Here is a 21,943-nt window from a genome sequence, read left to right on the forward strand (position 1 = left end):
CTATTCCCCACTTCATTCCTTAACAACCACTAAATTTACTTTGAATGAAAGAACATCTCAATGAATTTACCTATCCTGGACATTTCTTAGCAATAGAATCATGCACTCTGTGACCTTTTGTTTCTGACTTTTTTTCTTTTAAAAAGCATAACCTTTTCAAGATTTATCCCTGTGGTAGCATATATCTGTGCTTCATTCATGTTATTATTAAATAATATTCTACTGTACAGGTTTATTACATTTGTTTTCGGTTTATCAGTTGGGTTCATCATTTGGGTTGCTTGTCCTTTTTAAGCTATTATAGATAATGCTACAATGGACATTCACTTACAGCTATTTTGTAAATACAGTTTTCAGTTTTGGAGAGTACAAATCTAGGAGTGAAATTCTTGGACAATATAGTAACACTCTGTTTAGCTCTTTTAGGAAATGCCCAGGTGTTTTCCAAAGATTATGATGGTTCTAATTTGTCGATATTCTCATCAACACATCTTATTTTCCTTTTTATTTTTTTATTTTAGTTGCAGTACTGGGTATGAAATAGTACCCCATTGTGATTTTGATTTGCATTAACTTAATGATATTGAGCACCTGTTCATGTGTTTATTGACCATTTGTGTATCTTCTTTGTAGAAAACCCTATTCAAGCCCTATGGCCATTTTTTAATTGGGTTATATTTTTATGTTTAAGTTATGATCGTTCTTATATATTCCAGTCACTAGAGTCCATCAGATACATGATTTGCGAACATTTTTTTTTCCCATTCTGTGGATTATCTTTTCACTTTCTTGATGGTAACCTTTGAAACACAAAAGTTTTAAATTTTGATGAAGTCCAGTTAATTTTTTCTTTTGTCTTATGTTTGTACTTGTGGTGTCTAAACAACCACTGCCGAATCCAAGTTAATGAAGATATATGCCTATGTTTTCTATTATGCTTTTTTATAATTTTGGCTCTTAAATTTAGGTGTTTGATTCATTTTGAATGAATTTTTGTATGTAGGGTGAATTAGAGGTTCACCTTCATTGTTTCATATGTGGATGTCAAGTTTTCCTAGCACCATTTGTAGAAATTCTTTTGTTTCTCCTTTGAATTGCCTTGGTTCTCTTGTCAAAAAATTAATTAACTGTAAGTGTAAGGGTTTATTTCTGAGCTCTTGATTCTGTTTAATTAATCTATATATCTGCCCTTATGCCATACTGCATTGCTTTGACTACTGTAGCTAGATAATAAGTTTTGAACTTAGAAAAAATGTGAGTCATTTTACTTTATTATTCTTTTGAAAGATGGTTCTGGTTATTTTAAAAACTTAATTTTCATATGAATTTTAGAATCAGTTTGTCAATTTAAAAAAATCCAGCTTTGACTTTGATACAGACTGTGTTGAACCTATACTTCAGTTGGAGGAGTATTACCGTTTTAACAATATTAAGCTTTTCAGTCTATGAGCATAGCATACCTTTTGATTTATTTAGGTCCTCCTCAATGTTCTATAGTTTCCAGTGTACATATTTTTCATTTAATCTATTCTTAAATATGTTATTCCTTTTGTTGCTATGATAAATAGACTTATTTGCTTAATTGCACTTTTACTTGTTACTAGTACATAGCTATAGATTGATTTTGTATTTGATCTTATATCTTGCAATATTGCTGCAATTGTTTATTAGCCCTAATTAGTTTTTATAGCACATGCTCATTGTTAATATTATTTTTAACACTGTATTTTAGACAGTAGTATTGACCTGTTTTAATAATCAGCAATCAATAAGATACTTAAATAGTCTCATGATGTGGTCAGGTCTGTATTATCTCTACAGTTATAATGACTAAATTCTGAGAGGTTAGATTATTTACTGAAGTTCTCATGTATAATTTGTTGATCCCAAGGTGACAGTGCTCATGTGGCTCTCTTTCAGCTACATGTCCTTTCATTTATCTCTTTACATGTGTCAGGTTCCAACAGTACAGTTGTGGAAAGGATATAGGACTAGGATTTGTTGAAGGAGAGTCAGGTTTACTGCTGTTTCCATAGTTCTCTGAAAATCTAGAAGTGACATGACAAATTTTTCTTATGATAGTCTAATAACATGACAGTGACTGAGAGATCATAAAAAATTACTGGAATCAAATTCCCAAATCTCCAATTCACCTGATACTATCAAAACTTGAGTCTGTTCAGCTTTCTCTACACTGAGGTACTGTCTGTTTTATTTAAAGCCAGAAGCAAATTAATTTCATCTTGGAGGTAGAGAGATATAGTCTGTAAACATATGTATATTGCATAAAGATCCTATTTCAACTGATCTGTAAAATTTACTTCCTAATTGAGTACATGTTGTACAAAAAACATTAACATTTAACAGAAATGATAAGCTCAAATTTTATGTCCATGGAATGTTAGACACTAATTTTCCTAGCAGAGTTATATCCAGACAATATTTTCATAATGTTATCTTTAACAAGACCTGTGGTCTTACTGAAGCTAGGCAATTCTTACCTTTGCTATAAAGCTATAAATACGATTTTGAGTCAATACCTTTTAATAACTATTCCCTATTTATGGATATTAGATTCATACTTAACACTCAAATTAGTTCAGCCTGAGGCGTTAGTGGACTACATTTGCTCCTTTTGTCTGTCATGCTAATTACTGCCAATCTCTATAGACTAGCCAAGCATTCAAACTGCCATTATAATCAGACTAAATGTTGCACACACATGCATATGAACAAACACACAAACTCACAGGCTCAACCTAAGAAATGCATTTTTTGTTTCACAGTATTACAAATTTAGTGAATGATAATGATATTATAAAAACTAAAAATGTAAAATATGTTCTAATCTTTAGAATTATTTTAAAATTTATAATGCAATATCCTATAACATGAATATGGTTATGATATTTCTAGATAAAATCTGGTATTTTCGGTTTTGATAATAAGTCTATTAATGAAGTTCAGGGTGACTATGTATGATATGAATTACTTATCTAAGGATGCAATTCTGAGGTTTCATGCATTCCCATCTTGACTCCTCCATTTTCTGTGTAACCTTAGTAAAATCTGTATCATTCTTTGTGACTTAAATTTTACATATGTAAAATTGAAGTAATGATTGTCATTTGTATATTATTTTTTATGAAAAGTATCATGAGAATTAATGAAATTATTAGTCAGTAGACCTCCAGATCATTGCCACTGCACAGATAAGACTATTAGTCTCTAGCAGGAAAGGAATATGAGAGATGAGGAGGAAGAGAAAGAAACCTTGATAAAATGGGAGAGAGACTAGAAATGGAGCCAGGTAATGACATCCACCTTTTAAAAATCCGATAAAGGGAATAAGTTAGAAAGGCAGAGGGAATTCCTTTCATCTCCCCTTGTTCTAATACAGAACTGCCTTCTCTAATTCTGTCTACCTAGCCCAGATAGGTTATAGCTATTTCTTCTTTTCTGCATTGTAATCACCAATGCCCACTTTCTCCTTCCATCACTAATCACAAGAGATTGTTAATGTAACTTTCTAATCCAGCACACTGTGGTACTCAGATATAGGTTCTCTATCTCATTTGTCCTGAGATTCACAGAATACAGCACAGGGTCAGGAACTTAACTAGTGCTAAAAAAAATGATAATATAGTTTTGGATGGAGGGAGATTTTGATAGAGTTGAAAGGTACCATTTTGTTTGGAAAGGAGATGTGGCTTTCTGTTCTGTAATGACATGCTGTGAACAACATTTTTTTGGCTTTCAGAAATGGATATCAGGAAAAGCCTTAATCTAATATTATTCATTCATTTCTTTAATTGCACAATTGCCAAGCCTTGTTTTCTATGATGACAGAGAAGCAGGAAGAACTTCTGTTAAGCTGAAATTGATGTTCAAAGTAAAGGTACTCAAGGCTAAATCTGAATTAGTAATCAACTAGTTAGATCAGGTCATATGCTTGATGGTGATGTTTTAGTTAACATTTTCCTTAATCAGCTAATGATGCAGTCCACTAGGCTTGCCTTTTTCACTTTAAACTTGTTAAGTGTGAAGTCATCTAATCATCTTTTAGCAAAATATATATCTAAAAATGGAGAGAGCTTTTCAAAAATTTTCATCTAAGCCTAATCCCTCTTTTATTAAAGAAAATTAACCTAGCTCCTCACTTACTTTTCTCTATTCCATACCAAGATTACAAGCAGTTAAAATTACCTTGTTTCCCAGAGACTTAAGTTCAAGAGTAAATGCCATTTCTGAATGAGCACAAATGAGATCATATGCTGCAGTTCATTCTAACATGTCTCTCTAACATCACAGGACACAGACAACTCATGCCAGAATGACTGTGAAGTGAAAGTGAAGGTCGCTCAGTCATGTCCAACTCTTTGCGACCCCATGGACTACACAATCCGTGGAATTCTCCAGGCTAGAATACTGGAGTGGGTAGCCTTTCCCTTCTCCGGGGGATCTTCCCAACCCACGGATCGAATCCATGTCTCCCCTATCGCAGGCAGATTCTTTACCAGCTGAGCCACCAGGGAAGCCCAAGAATACTGGAGTGGGTAGCCTATCCCTTCCCCAGTGGATCTTCCAGACCCAGGAATTGAACCAGGTTGCCTACCAGAATGGCTGAAGAAACCCCAAAGGTCTCTATTTTATATAATTTTTATATGGATTACCTGCTCCTATAGTTTGTAGAGGGGATTCACAGATGGCTCAGTGGTAAAGAATCTGCCTGCCAAGCAGGAGATGCAGGTTCGATCTCCGGGTTTGGAAAATCCACTGGAGAGGGAAACGGCAACCCACCCCAGTATTCTTGCCTGGGAAATCCCATGGACAGAGGAGCCTGGTGAGCTACAATACATGGAGTTTCAAAGTCTGTTTTACTTAAAGCCAGAAGCAAATTGACTTTATAACACGACTTAGTGACTAAACCACAGCAACAACAACAACTATTTTGCAGAGACGGCAGACTCTCAGGGTTGCCTAATTCATCTCTCTAAGCATAGATGGAGACCTGAGCAACTTTTGCCCAGGGATGCACAGGTTGTTAACTGAGCTTGCTTTACTGACTCCCTGCCCTCCAATCCCAGTTGTCTCCCACTGAATCATGCTCCTTGCCTGAATTCAACATTATGCTTTTCAAGTCTAACTGTGCATTCTCTCCCTTTGCCACTCTTTCTCATACTCATTAACATGTAGTAAAGAGGCTTTTGGGGATTCCCTTATGGCTTAGATGATAACAAACCCATCTGCCAATGCAGGAGACCTGGTTTCCATCACTGGGTTGAGAAGATCCCCTGGAGAGCGGAATGGCTTCCTACTCCAGTATTCTTGCCTGGAGAATCCCATAGACAGAGGAGCTTGGTGGGCTACAGACCAGGGGTTGCAAAGAGTTGGACATGACTAACACTTTCGCTTTTGAGACTTTCAGAAACTGCTTCCACCCTTATAGTGATTTTAAGTTAAGTCAAATGTTGGAGATGAAGTACATTTGAAAAACAAAGAAAAAAAATGAAAACAGAGGTTTTTAAAAGTCAGTGTTTATAAACATATTACAATAAGAAGTTTCTGTAATGTTAAGAGCCAAGGTCCATGTTTTATTTAAATGAGCAAAAAGCTTCTAATCTAAAGCAACATTTAACATGAAATATGGTACATATTTAAGAAAACAAATAAAAAAGCATAGCATTTGCAACAAAAAGACGACTTACCTTTTTTCTGGATCTTGTTAAGTATATAGCTTTAATTTTCTTTTCATAATCCTCAGGCCTTTTCTATTACTTTTAATGGCATTGATGCACTGGATATATTAAATAGACAGAAATATATGTACTCATTATACAAAATTAAGTCTTATGTGTGGATGGTTTTGTAAGTTTGTCTTGTGTCAGTAAACTTAGAACACAGTTTTCCATGAGAGCACTGTTGTAAATGGTACTTAGTTTTTGCAGACCAATTCATGAAAGGCTGGCTTTTTAGTATTTCAGGACAGAAACTGCAGAAGCAGAACCACATCTCCTATGATGGTGGCGGTGAGGGAAAAGTCCTCTCCCTTGCAAAGTAGCTACATCACAGTTCCTGGAGGGTTTCAAATATAAAGAATGTTGATAGAACAGGAGTTCATACCTTACATACAGAAAATACATGATGTGTTAATCTTCTCTATAGTGTTGAACAACAATAATGAGGCAGGCATTCAAACACATATTCACAGACAAATAGGGGAAAATGAAATACAAAATAATGCCTGTTTTTCTCACTCTCCAACATAAACAGAAAACAAAAGCAAAATTCTTGAGTCATTTTCCTGCATAAGAGGAATTGTTGTTGTTTAAGTCAATAAGATGTATCCAACTCTTTTGTGACCCTATGGACTATAGCCCACCGGGATCTTCTGTCCTTGGGATTTCCCAGGCAAGAACACTGGAGTGGGTTACCGTTTCCTTCTCCAGGGGATCTTCCTGAGAGACCTGATCAATACCTGGGTTTGATCCCTGGGCTGGGAAGATCCCCTAGATCTTCAAACCTGTGTCTCCTGCATTGGTAGGCAGATTCTTTACCACTGAGGCACCAGGGAAGCCCACATAAGAGGAATGGTCACATCCAAATCATTTAAAATTTATCTCAGTCCTGTCAAGAAGGTATTAATATATACAGTAAACAAATGACAAACTGAGCACAATAGGCCCAGCTATTTATCCTTAGTCTCTCAGCCCATAGGTGGACGAACTCTGCTTCAAACTCTGTCTGACTCCCAGACCACAAATTGGTTCTTCTGCCAAACCAAATTGCTGCTATCAAACTCTGTCTGGGAGCTAAAAAATTCAAGGATACATGTTCAAACAAAAGCCAAACAAAGCACTAGGAAAGCCTCTTCTTGTGTAGATTTGTGTCCTTAGCAACAAAAAAGAAGAAACTAACTTTAAATTATAATTACATTAATTTCCTCTGAAGGCATAAACAAAATTTTAAAACCATGTAATTAAATACATCAGTGTAGCTATCTGGCCTAACCACCGGAGTGGAGCTGAAACCAGTCTATCCATTCTCCCAAGCAGAGGCTGCCAACCAATAGTGTCTCAAAGGAATGAAACAAATATTCAGTTTGGTCATCAACATTGTAGTTTTCAGATCATGGTGCTGATGTGGATCCTTTAAAAAAATACCCCCTGAATATTTTACATTTCTGTTTTTGACAAATGACAGTTATTTCATAGCTTTAATGTTTACCTAACTTATACCGGGCTTCCCAGATGGTACTAGTGGTAAAGAACCCGCCTGCCAGTGAAGGAGACGTAAGAGACATGGATTCTGTCCCTGGGTTGGGAAGATCCTTTGGTGGAGGATATGGCAAACCACTCCAGTATGCTTGCCTTCAGAACCCCATGGACAGAGAAGCCTGGCAGGATACAGCCCATGGTGTCACAAACAGCAAGATACAACTGAAGTGACTTAGCACGGACACAACTTATACTGAAAGAAATGTGAAGACTCTGAAAATGAATCGAATGTCTGACAGAGCACTATATTACAGTTCCATTTTTGTGCCAGTGCACCTGTTTTCTATCACTGTGATGCTTGTATTATTTAAATGTTTATAAATTCAGAGGATGATGTATATCTGTAAAGCTATCACTTCCTTTAAATCCTACATTATGGTGCACCTCAGATTATCATGGTAATACATCAGTTTCAAGGCCAGAAAAAATAGACATTTATATGAGTTACTGCTTTCTACCTTTACTCAGTATCTGCAGTCACAACTCATTGGCTTCCTTGTTTTTATTCAATGTTAAAAATTATTCTCTAGACCCTGTTTCTTCACTTTACAATAAAAAAAAGAATGACCAGAAAATTAACTTCTTGATAAAACCCCCAATATCTTACTAATAACCCCATGAAAATAATAAGAAAAAAAAGTTCACTTTTTCTGAAAAAAATATTTCAAACATGAAAATATTTTGAAAACCATTAATAATAATAAATAGTTTTATGTGTACCCAGAGATTTTGATAGTATTACTTCTAAGAACCAACAAAGAAAAAAATACTTAGAAATGAATTGACAATGAAAAAATAAAATGATTTAAAATTATTTCTGGGATTTGCTTGTTCTTTTATCTCATTTGCTGCAAATGTTTTACAGACCATGACATAATCAAGTGGGTTTGGGATAGTTTCCTCTAAGAGACAGGAAACAGCTTTTTCAAAATAATGTGTTTTGACTCTGTTCTACAAATTTTATGAACCCATCATAGATGCAGTGAAAATATCTGTACCTTGAATTCAGAAATGGGCTTCCCTGGTGGCTCAGCTGGTAAAGAATTCAGCTGCAGTGCGGGAGACCTGGATTCGATCCCTGGGTTGGAAGATCCACTGGAGAAGGGAATGGCTACCCACTCCAGTATTCTGGCCTGGAGAATTCCATGGACTGCATAGTCCATGGGGTCACAAAGAGTTGGACACGACTGAGCAACTTTCACTTCGTTTCACTTCACTTGAAGTCAGGCAGCCCTGAATTCGAATTCTGGTTCTGATTTTTACAGGTTGGGAGATGCTGAGCAGTTTATAGAATCTGTTCACCCATTTGTTTCTCCATTTATAAATAGAAACAATGATAACATCTATTCTGTAGGTGTTATTGTTCAGTCGCTCAGTCGTGTCTGACTCTTTGCAATCCCATGGACTGCAGCATGCCAGGCTTCTCTAGGAGCAAGCGTCTCTTAATTTTGTAGCTGCAGTCACTGTTCACAGTGATTTTAGAGATCAAGAAAATAAAATTTGTCACTGTTTCCACTTTTTCCCCATCTGTTTTCCATGAAGTGATGAGATGGACATATGCAAGTTGAAAAGTCCTTGAAGCTCATGCCACTAGCCCTAAGAAATTCATTTATTCCCTTAACTTTACAAAATAAATGCCTAAATAAAGAATATTTAAATAGTGTATGTTTGAAGGAGTTTTAAATTATTAGCCTACTTTGGACACCCTTGTCTCCCAAATACTTGATCTTTATTGTGATATTTTCTCATCTCAAAGATTCTACTGAAGATAGAACCAACTATTGACTTAATGATAGTTTTTGGCATTGAGAAAATGGAGAGATGCTACTTTAAATATATTTGGCTCTGTGATTGCTCTCTATTTCATAAATGTTAATATGTAAATAAGACATAACCTAGTTTTAGGACCTAAGAGATGTTATGTAGTTATTAGAGATCAAAGTCCAAAGATGTAGAGACATAAGGGACTTTCAAGAACACAGTCTAACGTGGATAAGATAAGTCTGGGTGTGCATGGCTCAACGAGCCCCAGGGTGCAGAGTTTTCTTCAGGCAGTCCCATTGTCAGATCTCTGGAGCAGAAGATGCTGATTACAAGCTTTACACACTACCAGGTTTTAATGAGGTTTTAATGCTCCTTAATGGTTTTAATAAGTGTCCTCACAGGTCAAGACCAGTGAGGGAACTGCACAGGACTGCACTCTAGTGAAAAGGCATTATTGGGATTATTGTTGAGGGGGCCAGAAAGTGCCCTAGTGGCAGAGGTTAGTTGATTAACGGCTTTACTCAGAAATCACCAATTTAGAGTAGCTTTTATATAAATTCCAACAACCAGAAAATTCTTTTTTGTTTATTTTTTTGTTGTTGTTGCTGTATAACATTATATAAGTTACAGGTGCATAATAAAGTGATTCACAATTTTTAAAGGTTCTACTCCAGTTATCAGTTCAGCTCAGTTCAGTCGCTCAGTCATGTCCAACTCTTCGCAACCCCATGGACTGCAGCATGCCAGGCTTCCCTGTCCATCACCATCTCTCAGAGTTTGCTCAAACTCATGTCCATCGAGTTGGTGATGCCATCCAAGCATCTTGTCCTCTGTCGTCCCCTTTTCCTCCTGCCTTCAATCTTTCCCACCATCAGTGTCTTTTTCTAATGAGTGTCCTCTTGGAATCAGATGGCAAAAGTATTGGAGTTTCAGCTTCAGCATCAGTCCTGCCAGTGAATATTCAGGACTAATTTCCTTCAGGAAGGACTTGTTGGATCTCCTTGCAGTCCAAGGGACTCTCGAGTCTTCTCCAACACCGCAGTTCAAAAGCATCAATTCTTCGGTGATAGCTTTCTTTATGGTCCAACTCTCACATCCATACATGACTACTGGAAAAACCATAGCTTTGACTAGATGGACCTTTGTTGGCAAAGTAACGTCTCTGCTTTTTAATATGCTGTCTAGGTTTCTCATAGCTTTTCTTCTAAGGAGTAAGCTTTTTTTAATTTCATGGTTGCATTCACCATCTGCAGTGATATTGGAGCCCAAGAAAGTAAAGTGTCTCACTGTCACTGTTTCCATTGTTTCCCCATCTATTTGCCATGAAATGATGGGACCCGATGCCATGATCATCATTTTTTGAATGTTGAGTTTTAAGCCAGCTTTTTCACTCTCCTCTTTCACTTTCATCAAAAGGCTCTTTAGTTCCTCTTTACTTTCTGCCATAAGGGTGGTGCCATCTGCACATCTGAGGTTATTGATATCTCTCCTGGCAGTCTTTATTCCAGCTTGTGCTTCATCCAGCCCAGCATTTCACATGATGTACTCTGCATATAAGTTAAATAAGCAGGGTGACAGTATACATGCAGAGTGGCTGTACCAATTTACATTCCCACCAACAGCGTATAGAATTCCCTTTTCTCCACATCTTTGCCAGCATTTGTTATTTGTAGTCTTTTTGATTATAGCCATTCCAACAGGAGTAGATGATACCTCACTGTAGTTTTTATTTGCATTTCCCTGATGGTTAGCAGTGTTGAGTATCTTTTCATGTGTCTGTTGTTCATCTGTATGTCTTCTTTCAAAAAAATTCTCTTCTGTTCTTCTGTGCATTTTTTACTGGTTTTTTTTTTTTTTTTGAGTTGTATGAGCTGTTTGTGTATTTCAGATACTTACACCTTATGAATCATATCTGCAAATATTTTCTCCCATTCAGTAGACTCTTTTGGTTTTCTGATAGTTTCCTTTGCTATGAAAAAGCTTTTAAGTTTAATTAGGTCCTGTTTGTTTATTTTTGCTTTTATTTTCTTTGATTTAGGAGATAAATACAAAAAAAAAAATTATTGCCATGATTTATGTCAAAGAGTGTTCTGTGCATTTTTTCCTCTAGGAGTTTAATGGTATCTGGTCTTACATTCAGGTCTTTAATCCATTTGAGTTTATATGTGTATATGGTTTTAGAGAATGTTCTAATTTCATTCTTTTACATATAGCACCATTTATTCAAGAGCCTTGTCTTTTTTCTGTTGTGTATTTTTGCCTCCTCTGTCATAGATTAATTGCCCACAAGTGTGTGGGCTTATTTCTGGGCTCTCTATTATGATCTGTTGATCTGTGTGTCTGTTTTTATGCCAGTACCATACTGTTTTGATTAACTGTAGCTTTGCAATATAGTCTGAAATCAGGGAGCATGATTCCTACAGATCTGTTATTCTTTCTCAAGATTGTTTTGGTTATTCAGGTGTTTCCATATAAATTTTAAAATTTTTCTAGTTCTGTGAAAAATGCATTTGGTATTTTGATAGGGATTGCCTAGAGACTGTAGATTGCCTTGAGTAGTATGGTTATTTTAACAACATTAATTATTCTAATCCAATAATATTGTTATCTTTCCATCTGTTTCTGTTGTCTTCAGTTTCTTTCATCAGCATCTTATGTATGATTTTCTGAGTACAGGTCATTTACCTCCTTAGGTAGATATATTCTTAGGGATTTTATTCTTTTAAAAAAAAATCCTTCTAGAAGCAAATAAAATAGGAAATCCCCCTTTTTCAAAATTCCCATTGGGGAATTAATACATGAAAGAATAGATGCCGTTTGCATGGTTGACACTTGGAAAAAATGATTTGCAGGTGTTGACTCTCTGGAAGAGCAGAAAATCTGAGGGGAAACTGTAGTGCTTTCTCAAATCAAGGACCTTGTGACCAGGCTTTCTCTATGAGTGTTGTTATCCTCAGGAGGGGCTTCTGTGCCTGTAAAATAGTAAGTGGAAGACAATCTTAGGAAGATGTGCACATTCTGTGAGGAGGCAAAAGAAGCTTATCTGTGGAGCCATGTGTTGTTATCGCTTCTATTCATTAGCTTTTTGAGGAAATTTAGAGGAAGGCTTTACTTAATTTTTTCTCTCACGTTAAGATAGTTTGAAACTTGAATACAGCAGAATAATAATACAAATCAGAGACAAGGAAGTAGAAATACAAGTGTGATAGATATGGACATGTGTAGAAAGCACCATTTCTAAGTTACTGGGAAAATAAAATGATTGTTTATAAGGATTACTCAATGTGAGAAAATAGAGCAAGTAAAGGGTGGAGAAAAACAACTACTGCGATAAAAAACCACAACCTCCTGGAAATTTTTGATTAAATCATAATTTATGGGTTGTTCTTTAAAAACTTATGACTATATAGTTCTCTGTTAAGATATTTTTAAAATTTAATTATCAACCTTTGTGTAGCAGTCCTAATCTGCTATTTTTCACTAGCTTGATATTTGACTGCCTTGGAATAAATATAAAACTATGTTCTCCCATCTTATCTGAGAATGACTAGTAGGGCATTTTAAAGAGAGATTATATTTTCATGTTAATGTCATGGTTATAAAATCTTTTAAAAAATGAATCAGTCCTAAAGAATCCCACTTAACTTCTATTTGCCTATAAGAAGCTCTCCATATCAAGATAGAGCTATGCCTAAAATAGATATGGTCGTTTTAAAGAAGATATGAAATACCTTCATGTTCTAAGAATGACAGAGGCTTAAAAGGATCTTCATGGTCTCAGCAGAGAGAGTGAGCTGGCCAAATTGAGTTGCATGAAAGATAGGTGATACACTTGGGAGCTTTAGGTGGATTAAATTCACAACATCCAATAAATTACATTTTCAAGAGAAGAGCGAGGGTCAGTGACCTTTCTAAGAATATTCCAAGCATAGATGTTCATACTAATATTCTTACCATGGATACATCTAAAGATATATCTAAAGTTGAAACTTCAGTTCTGCTCCATTATTTTTTGGTAATTCACACCTATGAAATAGAGAAAGCAGTTGGCCTCTGGGGTCACCTTTTAACCTTGGAGTGTCTGTGGATCACTTTCTCTCACTTACTTTAGCAAACTCAATTTATATTGTTAATTTACACTTACTAACTGGTTATTACACATTGAGGGGGAACATCTAGATTGTCTAAACATTGACTCTAACATTTTTGAATTAGTGAATTCAATATGTAAGAGTAGTCATTCTGCTGCATAGAATGAATATTAAAAAAAAAACAGTAAATAAACTGAGTTGCAGCTGGAGAACTGGCTAGAAGATAGGTAAGAATGTCTGTTCTTTTTTCTTAGGAATCCTGTTTACTTCACTCAGTCAGAAGTTTCCTAGATGTCTCTTACCACCACGTTTACCTCACTTCTTGGACCATGCTTCCAAACCAAAATAAAGCACTTAGGTGACAGATGGGACTTTCCTGGTGGTCCTTTGGTTAAGATTTTGCACCTCCAGTGCAGGGGGTGTGGGTTTGATCCCCAGTTAGGAAACTAAAACCCCACATGCCGTGCTGTGTGGTCAAAAAAAAATGCTTAAGTGACAGAAAGAATTAATCTAGTCATATTTCCCTATATATATTAGACTTAAAATATCTGGTTATTTTATAGATGTTTACAAATTGTAGGTTATAATTCAAAAGAAGAGAGCCTATCTGAATGTCAGGATATTCTCTTCTGAATATTAAAAAAATCACTTCCTCCTTCCCTATAACATTAATCTGAACAAATTTCTATACCATGAATTGGTTCCAAATATATTTGGATAATGCTAATTAAGTATTCAATTAAAACTTAATTCTAATTCCTCATGAAGAGTTTGAAATCTGTAAAGTTCATATCAGAAGTCAGTCTCTCTCTCTCTCTCTGTGTTGACAGTATTATTATGAAGCATCTTTCAGAGACTCTCATTTCTTTCCTGCGTGTAATATAAAGCCTATCATCAACTCAGCCTCTAAGTAAACATAACAATATGTGGTCTCAACATGGGAGCCATTCATCGCTTTGAAGACAGTGTCAATTATTGCTTAAATATTCAAAACTGGCTCAGCATCCCAATAGTCAGCAGCCACACATTTACTCAGCAATCACTCTTTTATGTAACCTGAAGGTTTAAAAAAAACCTGCTGTTCTCATCTATTCATATGTATTATGTCTCTTTTAAAGCTCACATTCATGCTCACACAAGTACACCCAACTAGCTTGAATGATCTTGTTACTTTATGACAGTTTTAAATATATCAGGGCAATATTATTTCTGAATAGATAACAAGCATTATTGTACAGAAGAGACAGTGCTCCCAACTGTATCTTATTTTCAAGGCACCTTAGACTAGGAGACACTCCTAGTCTAGCCAAAATATGATCAAGTTACCTCTAAGAGCAGAAACCCACTAGGAGTTACTGTTGCTTTTTGTGATCTCTGCTTTGCCCATGCTTACTCAAATTACTTCCTTCCTGGTTTTTAATTATCTTTTGTCCTAAGTTGCGTTTTCTCCCAGGACAGTGATTACTGTTTACCAGCTACTTGTCTCTCAGATACATGTGCCCGAATTTTCACTTTTTGTAGAACCAGCCGCTTGACTTGACTCTAAAGATGGTAGAGCAAAGATGAGGTTGTATTCAGCTTGTCAGACTGATTCACAGTAGTCCAGGAATACTGTCTAGACTGGGCTTCCCTTGTGGCTCAGCTGAAAGAATCAGCCTGCAATGCAGGAGACCTGGATTCGATCCCAACCCTGGAGAAGGGAAAGGCTAGCCACTCCAGTATTCTGGTCTGGAGAATTCCATGGACAAGTCCATGGGGTGCAAAGAGTCAGACATGACTGAGCGACTTTCACCATTCATTTGCCATTCATTCTCTAGACTGCAGAAGATTAGCCCAGCCAGAAATGGTAGGGTTCAGTTTGGAGCCCAAGAGCTCTTTTCCCCAAGTGGTATTGAAGTCTGAGAGTTAACATAATGCAGTGGATGCTGGGCACGACAGGAAGTCAGAATCACATTACCTGTTAACCTCTGGTCAACCCACAGTCCCTTAATATTGTATAATCCTCACCTAACTGGATATCTCAAGGCCAGTATTTTAGAATTAAGATGTAATCTGTAAGACAACTCCTCTTGGAAAATTTATCTAGTTCCCATTTTGCCTTTTAACATCAGCTCTGAAGCTGTAGAACTCTTCCCCAGCCCTGCCTGTACCCTTGGCTCCTTCATTAGCCCCAAAGCTGGTAATTCTTTGCCATTTATCCTTTGCACTGTCCTGCATGCCTCAGATCCAAGCCACAGTTCCAGCCTTGTTCTTGTATCATTTGAATTATTTTCTTATGTTCTTTCCTTATACAGTAACCCATCATCCTTCTGTGCCTGTAACTTCACTGTGGATGTCCATATATTTATTTTTAAGGTGGAATGATGAGAATCAACAAGAGGAAGAAGCACATAGCTTATATTTGAACAAATTACTGTCGTAATAAAATTATGAGGAGTGTGTATAAATACTGGACAATTTTTCAGTCTTTCCAAGGCCTTTGTTATGAAATTTGATGTGATAATTATTGAGCACTGCAGTGAATACAGAGGACATTTGGCAAAACTTTAAAATCAGAGAATCTGTAATTCTTAATTTTAAGCTTTCCTTTTCCATAGTTGTTGAGCTTTGGTTTTGAATTTTCATTCACAATTTGACCTTTGCTTTGATTTCTTTTTCCTATAAGATTATGCCTAATAGCTAAAACCTCAGATTGCTCAAATAAGGGAGCTTGCAACAGCAAATAATGTTTGTATTAGCAGCCAAACTTGCTGCTTCAAACAAATGAACAGAGAGATGACCAGAGTGTTGACATACAACATTCACTCTCAAATTTTAATAAGTTTCGAGCTATTGAATAGATGATCCTAGGTGATGAATCTGCAATTTTAACCCAATAGAATATTCCTGTAGCAATCCTTCTTTGCAATAACTGAAACTGTACAAATATTGATTGATCATCCATATAGGAAACACTGTGGAATAATTTTTTAGGATTAAAGAGGATGAAATTTGGACTGAGATTTTAGTAACAGTCTAGATGAGGACATAGTAGGCCTGAAGCATCCTGTTTATATTCACAAGTTTATGGGAAGGTGAAGACATTTTGCACATAGCTTTTCCTATCTTGGTTCATTTTAAGTACTGAGGATATTTGACCAACAGGGTGAATTGTGTCAAGGCTGTTTTAAATTGTCAAATAGGCTATAACCCAAAAGTGTTAGTGAGTCTGCTGTTACTCTTATAGGCAGGATTAGGTTTATCTAGGGCTCAACTGTAGTCATTTGTATACCACTGTCTTTCTTAAAAAAAATTCCCTGTGTATCACTTTTGTTTGTATTAGTATCTTTCTTCAAATCAATTCACATTTTTATATAAATATATTTTATAAAGAAACTTTATGTCATTGTCATGAATGGAAATGCAGTAACACTGTCCATAATGAGAAGGTAACTATAAACCAGACTTAATGGAACAGAACAGTGCTATTAAATTTTAGCTAGATAATGATGCTTAACAAAGATCCTTAGCCTGAAGTGTATCTCAGTTTGTTGCAAGGGAGAAAAACAAGTTTTAGAGAGCTGTTTAAGGCATGTAAGCACTAAACTGAGACTTTCCTCCTTGAAGTAATCAAGACTGAATGATAACTGAAAGCCACTCTTCTAACCATGTAATTTAATATTACTCCAAATTATCTCCATTGCTAAGAATATCACACTATAGGATAATGAGAAACACTCATTTGTAATGAACCTCTGGTTGCTGTGTCACATAAGATTTTGTTCAGTGGCATGTAACAAAAATCCAACTCTTGTGGCTGAATCAAATAGAGGTTTTTATTTGCCCTTACATTAATCAAAATCTGGAGGTAGAGAGTGCAGAGCGGGGTTTGCCTCCTTCTAACCCTCTGCCCCACCAGTCTTAACCTTAAATCCAGACCCCATACGGAAAGAAGAGTAAGAGGCAAAAGGCAAAGGGTGGCCAGTCAAGTTTTCATTTTTAACATGAAAAAAATACAGAGTTTATTCTTCAGGAAAACTTCCATTTCTATCTCATTGGTCAGAATGAATCACATGCCTCCTCTTACCTGCAAGGAATTCTGGGCAGTTAAGTGTTTTTCCTGGGCATTTGCTCTCTGGACAAAAGCAAAAAAGGGGAAGGGAATCAAGCAATGCCTGGTACCAACCATACCAAGCTTTCATGCTTGGGATCATAAATTATCATTCTTAATAAATCTTGCTCTTGAAATTTCTTTGAGTTACTACCAAGGATTACAGGATGCACAGCCTAATATCATGTGACACTATATTTCTGCTGCTAGCTACCATGGGCCTATCTAGATGGCAGTGTAAGCTAGAAGGAAACCTGCAATTCATATGCCCTTGATCTACTAATATTATACCTAGGTTTATTGCTTCCCATAGTAGTTCAATAACCCCTCATTCCCTACCTTGTATTATTTTTTTGGCTGTCTCACATCTCCACATTATCATCCAAGCACACATAACAATTCTGTCTAAAGTATATCAGTTATATCAACAAAAGTGGACTGTGTTTTGCTAATCATCTTACTAAATATCTCAATTCTTTGTTGTTTTGGTTTGTTTATTGAGACATAGCCACTGTGTGTGTGTGTGTGTGTGTGTGTGTGTGTGTGTTCCCTGATGCTTTGTGGTTGCTCATCAAACTGCATTCTGGGTTCATCTGCTTATATGAGCGATTTATCTCATTCAAATGCACAAAACAATATCTCATCCAAAGCAGTTTGAATACCTTAGAAAAAAAAGAAAATGTAATTGAGAAAAATTGTGGCTCCCATGTGTCTAACGTTTTAGAAATCTCTCTCATGTTTTCCGTTTTTTGTCAAAATCGAGGGCTTAATATGAATAATCACTGTGGTTACATTTTATCCAGAGAGATTACATATCTGTCAAAATACTAACTGGCCAAATCTACTCTAGTAGAATGAAATAGAGGGAAAAAACAATTTATTTGATAAATCAGGACTTCCCAGTTTTGTCTCAGCTAACCAAAAAACCTAAAGAGAAGTGACTTTCAAAAATTACAGTTTTCCTAATGCATGCCTTAGATCTCTACTTTGAACCTATGTTTGAGTTCGTGTTAATAATAGTTGTTATTTTTAGCATGCTTGAAACATCCCAAAGCATTTAAACTTACATAATCTTACCGGACTTTAATTTTTATAAAGTAGGTAGAAAATGTATTATCTTCTACATTTTATAGATAAGTTGAAAGTGTTTAGATGTCAGGTATAGAAACTGTATTTATGATTAATGGATCATTGAGAAAAATTTCCTTTCATTTAACAAAAGACAGTCTAAACTGTTGTATATATTGCCAATAAGCATAAAGCCCTATAACGAGATATTTCACTGTTATAATTTCTCTACACAGTGGATAAATCTGTCATGGTCCAGCAGGACAGGAACCTGTTTTTGCTAACCTGCAATATAAGGTCTGAAAGAATAAAGTCAATAGGAGGGGAGTCGATTTTTTTTTCTTCATGGTTTATATATTTGAGCATCTTATTTAGGTAGAGTTTTCCTACCTTGAAATCTTAAAAATAGCCTCCCACTCTCATATTTTTAAAATAATTTTCTCTCATTTATGTTGTTCAAATTCTTGGTATTAACTTTTGTAAATGATGTACGATAGGGATCAAAAATTTCCCCACACACATATAAACAGTTGTCCTGGAATTATTTACTGAGTGTCAGTCCTCTCCCACTCATTTGTGATGTTTCTTCTGTCACATATTGTTTTTGTGTGGATCTTCCTCTGAATCAGCAAGGATACCAATATGGCTGGAGCAATTAGCCTTGCACAGATAGAAAACTTTACATCAGTACTTCACTCTCTTAATTTCTAGACTTTATAGTAAATCTTGATATCTTGTAAGGCATTTCAATGTGTAGAGATTGGAAGTATCAGAGGAAAATGAGAAATGTGAAGTTTGGTTAAATCAAGTGATAAAAGAAGAAAGAATAATGATTTGGAGATAAATTGAAGAAAATATCTGACCTGGAGATTTCCTTGTATTGTAATAATTCCTACCAATAGCATTTCCTAGTATTGCAACAATTTCCTAATCTCTATGTTTTTGTTCTTGTTCCCTTCACAGTCTGTTCTCTTCCTATCAGCCAGATCATATAACTCATCTCATCAATTCTCCATTACTGGGATATTTCTCATTTTATTGAAATAAAGCAAAAGTCCTTCATATGACCTGTACAGTCTAATAAAAAAATTTCAGGCAGCACTAATGCTTACTTCATGGCCTACCACTCTCCACTTTTGACCATCTGTTTCACTCCACTGGCCTCATCTCAGTTCCACAAACATGATGACCAAACTTGTACTACACAACCTTTAGCTCATGGTCTGCATGGAAGACTCCTCTACTGGATATTGTTTGTCTGCTTCTTACGTTATTTGCATCTCTGCTAGAAAGGCACCTTAATGGAGAGTCTTTGTGTACTCTCTATAATAGAAAATAGATGTTATAAACTGTCTGATCTCCCTCTCCTTCCAGTGTTCATAAGCCCCATTTCAGCAAGGCCTCTCTCTCTTTGGTTTACTACTGTATTCCAGAAAGTTAGATTAATATCTTTCTTATTACAAGCAATACATCATTCATTTTAAGTTAAATAGAAAAAATGCCCTTTACTTTTAAGAGTTCAGAACTCCTGGAGAAAGCTAGAAAAGCCTAGACAACTTTGAAGTCAGCTAGGAGTGTAAAACCCTGTTCTAAGACTTATTAACTATGTCAGATGAATTACTTTAAGCCTTGATCTTATCAGTTCTTTGGGATAACAATACAAATCTCATAAAATTGACTAGGTAATTAAATACCATACTTAACATGAGGGAATTGCTCCATAAATATTGGTTTGATTTCCTTAATTTGAATTGCATTTTTGTTTAAGGGTTTATTCATAATTAAAAGTAATAGCTAAAAAGACATAGAATCAGGAGAATGAATAGAAATGTAATTAACCTGGTCCTTCTAGGGCAATTTACAAGTATCTTTGATGGTAGTTGATTTTCAGAAAAGCCAGCGGGGGCGACGGATTGAAGCTCATATTTGTTAAGAATTGGCAATGTGCCAATGATTTTAGTTATAGTATTTTATTTATTCTCTTTTAATTTTATAAATTATATCATTCTCCCGATTTATAGTCAAGAAAACAAATGATGAAAGGTGTTAAATACCTTGTTCAAAGTCTATCAGAAACAGAAGAGCAGATTTCCATTTCAAATCTGCCCAACATCTCCATCCACCCTTTTTTCTATGCTAAGTTTTTCTAAAGTAATAAGAAGATATTGATAATATATTTAGCACCTCTGCTTTAACACCTGGAATAAGCCAAACCAGACTGGAATCATTAAAACCAATGACAAAGGTCTGGTACCAATAGTAAGTGGGATAACAATGACTCTGTGTTTAAAAGGGTAGTACTCAAAAATACAACTGTAAGAATTTTTGTTTCTTTAAACCCTGCACTGTTTCATAAGAAAATAAAATTTGTATTTTTTTTGTTTTTTAAGAACAAATATGTTTCCATTTAGAAAAATAAACTAGGAATAATAATAAATGGATCAACCTATTTTTCTTGGTTGTCCATTCTCAAAGGAGTCCTAAGGTGTGAAAAATATTCAATGAATTTTGGGATGTTGGGTCACAGGGGAATGTCTACAGGTTTGTTTCTAAGATACCTCGTGGAGTGGCTATAAATTAGTGTATTTGTCATCATCCGGCCTTCTTTGTAGTCTTTCTAGATTTTTTCTTACTGTTAGAATACATCCTTCTCTTGGGGACTTACTGTAATCAACTACTTTCATCTATATCTTTAATTCTATCACTGCATCTACTCTAGTTATAAGTTAGTCTTTCTGGCCAGGAATGATGATGGTGATGGTGATAGTGATGATGATGACAGTGATGATAATGGTAATAGTGATGATGATAATAACAACACATTGAGGAGAAAAGACATTTTAAAAAGCACTTCCTTTGTGCCAGGCACTCCTAAAGCACTTTGCATGTATTAACCATTGTGGCCTCAAAAAATGCCATGATATGTGAATGAAAGTCACTTTGTGACCCCATGAACTATACAGTCCATGGAATTCTCCAGGCCAGAATACTGGAGTGGGGTTGGGTAGCCTTCCCTTCTCCAGGGGATATTCCCAAGCCAGGGATCAAACCCAGGTCTCCCACATTAAAGGTGGATTCTTTACCAGCTGAGCCACAAGGGAAGCCCAAGAATATTGGAGTGGGTAGCCTATCCCTTTTCCAACAGATCTTCCTAACCCAGGGAGAAGGGATAGGCTAGATATACTAGATACAGATACCATTATTTTCATCTCCAGGCTTCCTTCATAGCTTAGTTGGTAAATCATCTGCCTGCAATGCAGGAAACCCGGGTTTGATTCCTGTGTTGGGAAGATCCCCTGGAGAAGGAAATGACAACCCACTCCAGTATTCCTGCCTGGAGAATCCTTATGGACAGAGGAGCCTGGAGGGCACAGTCCATGGGATTGCAAGAGTCGGACACGTCTTAGCGACTAAACCACCACCATTTTCATCTCCAGTTTATAGGTAAGAACAGCGGCACAAACAGATTAAATAAGTTGCTCAGTGCACATAGAGAGAAGGAGTGGGACCTGAAGTCACCCTTAGGCTGCCTGGGAATGCTGCCTGTGCTCTTGTGCACTAAATAGCCAGCTGCATGAAAGTGGCTGTGCATTTTCATGGAATATGAATGGAACTTTTTTGATTTTACTGTTTCATTGCTTAAAGGATGTTTT

General features: G+C 36.0%; 1 protein-coding gene across 17 annotated transcripts in view; it reads left to right on the plus strand.

Annotated features, from left to right (window-relative positions):
• LOC145538490 (uncharacterized) overlaps positions 1 to 21,943 on the plus strand; it is a 388,991-nt gene that overhangs the window by 184,064 nt on the left and 182,984 nt on the right. Inside the window, exon 4 of one of the 17 annotated variants that reach the window (XM_081570619.1) lies at positions 19,254 to 19,391. The exons of the other annotated variants lie outside the window; for them this stretch is intronic. Within the exon in view, the coding sequence (XP_081426745.1) occupies positions 19,254 to 19,332 (79 nt within the window). The 3' untranslated portion in view covers positions 19,333 to 19,391. Of the gene's footprint in view, positions 1 to 19,253; positions 19,392 to 21,943 lie in introns of those variants that run through there. 17 annotated transcript variants of the gene reach the window in all.

Source organism: Giraffa tippelskirchi, chromosome 1, assembly GCF_054371585.1.
Source record: "Giraffa tippelskirchi isolate mGirTip1 chromosome 1, T2T-mGirTip1v1.2.pri, whole genome shotgun sequence".
Taxonomy (NCBI): Eukaryota; Metazoa; Chordata; class Mammalia; order Artiodactyla; family Giraffidae; genus Giraffa; species Giraffa tippelskirchi.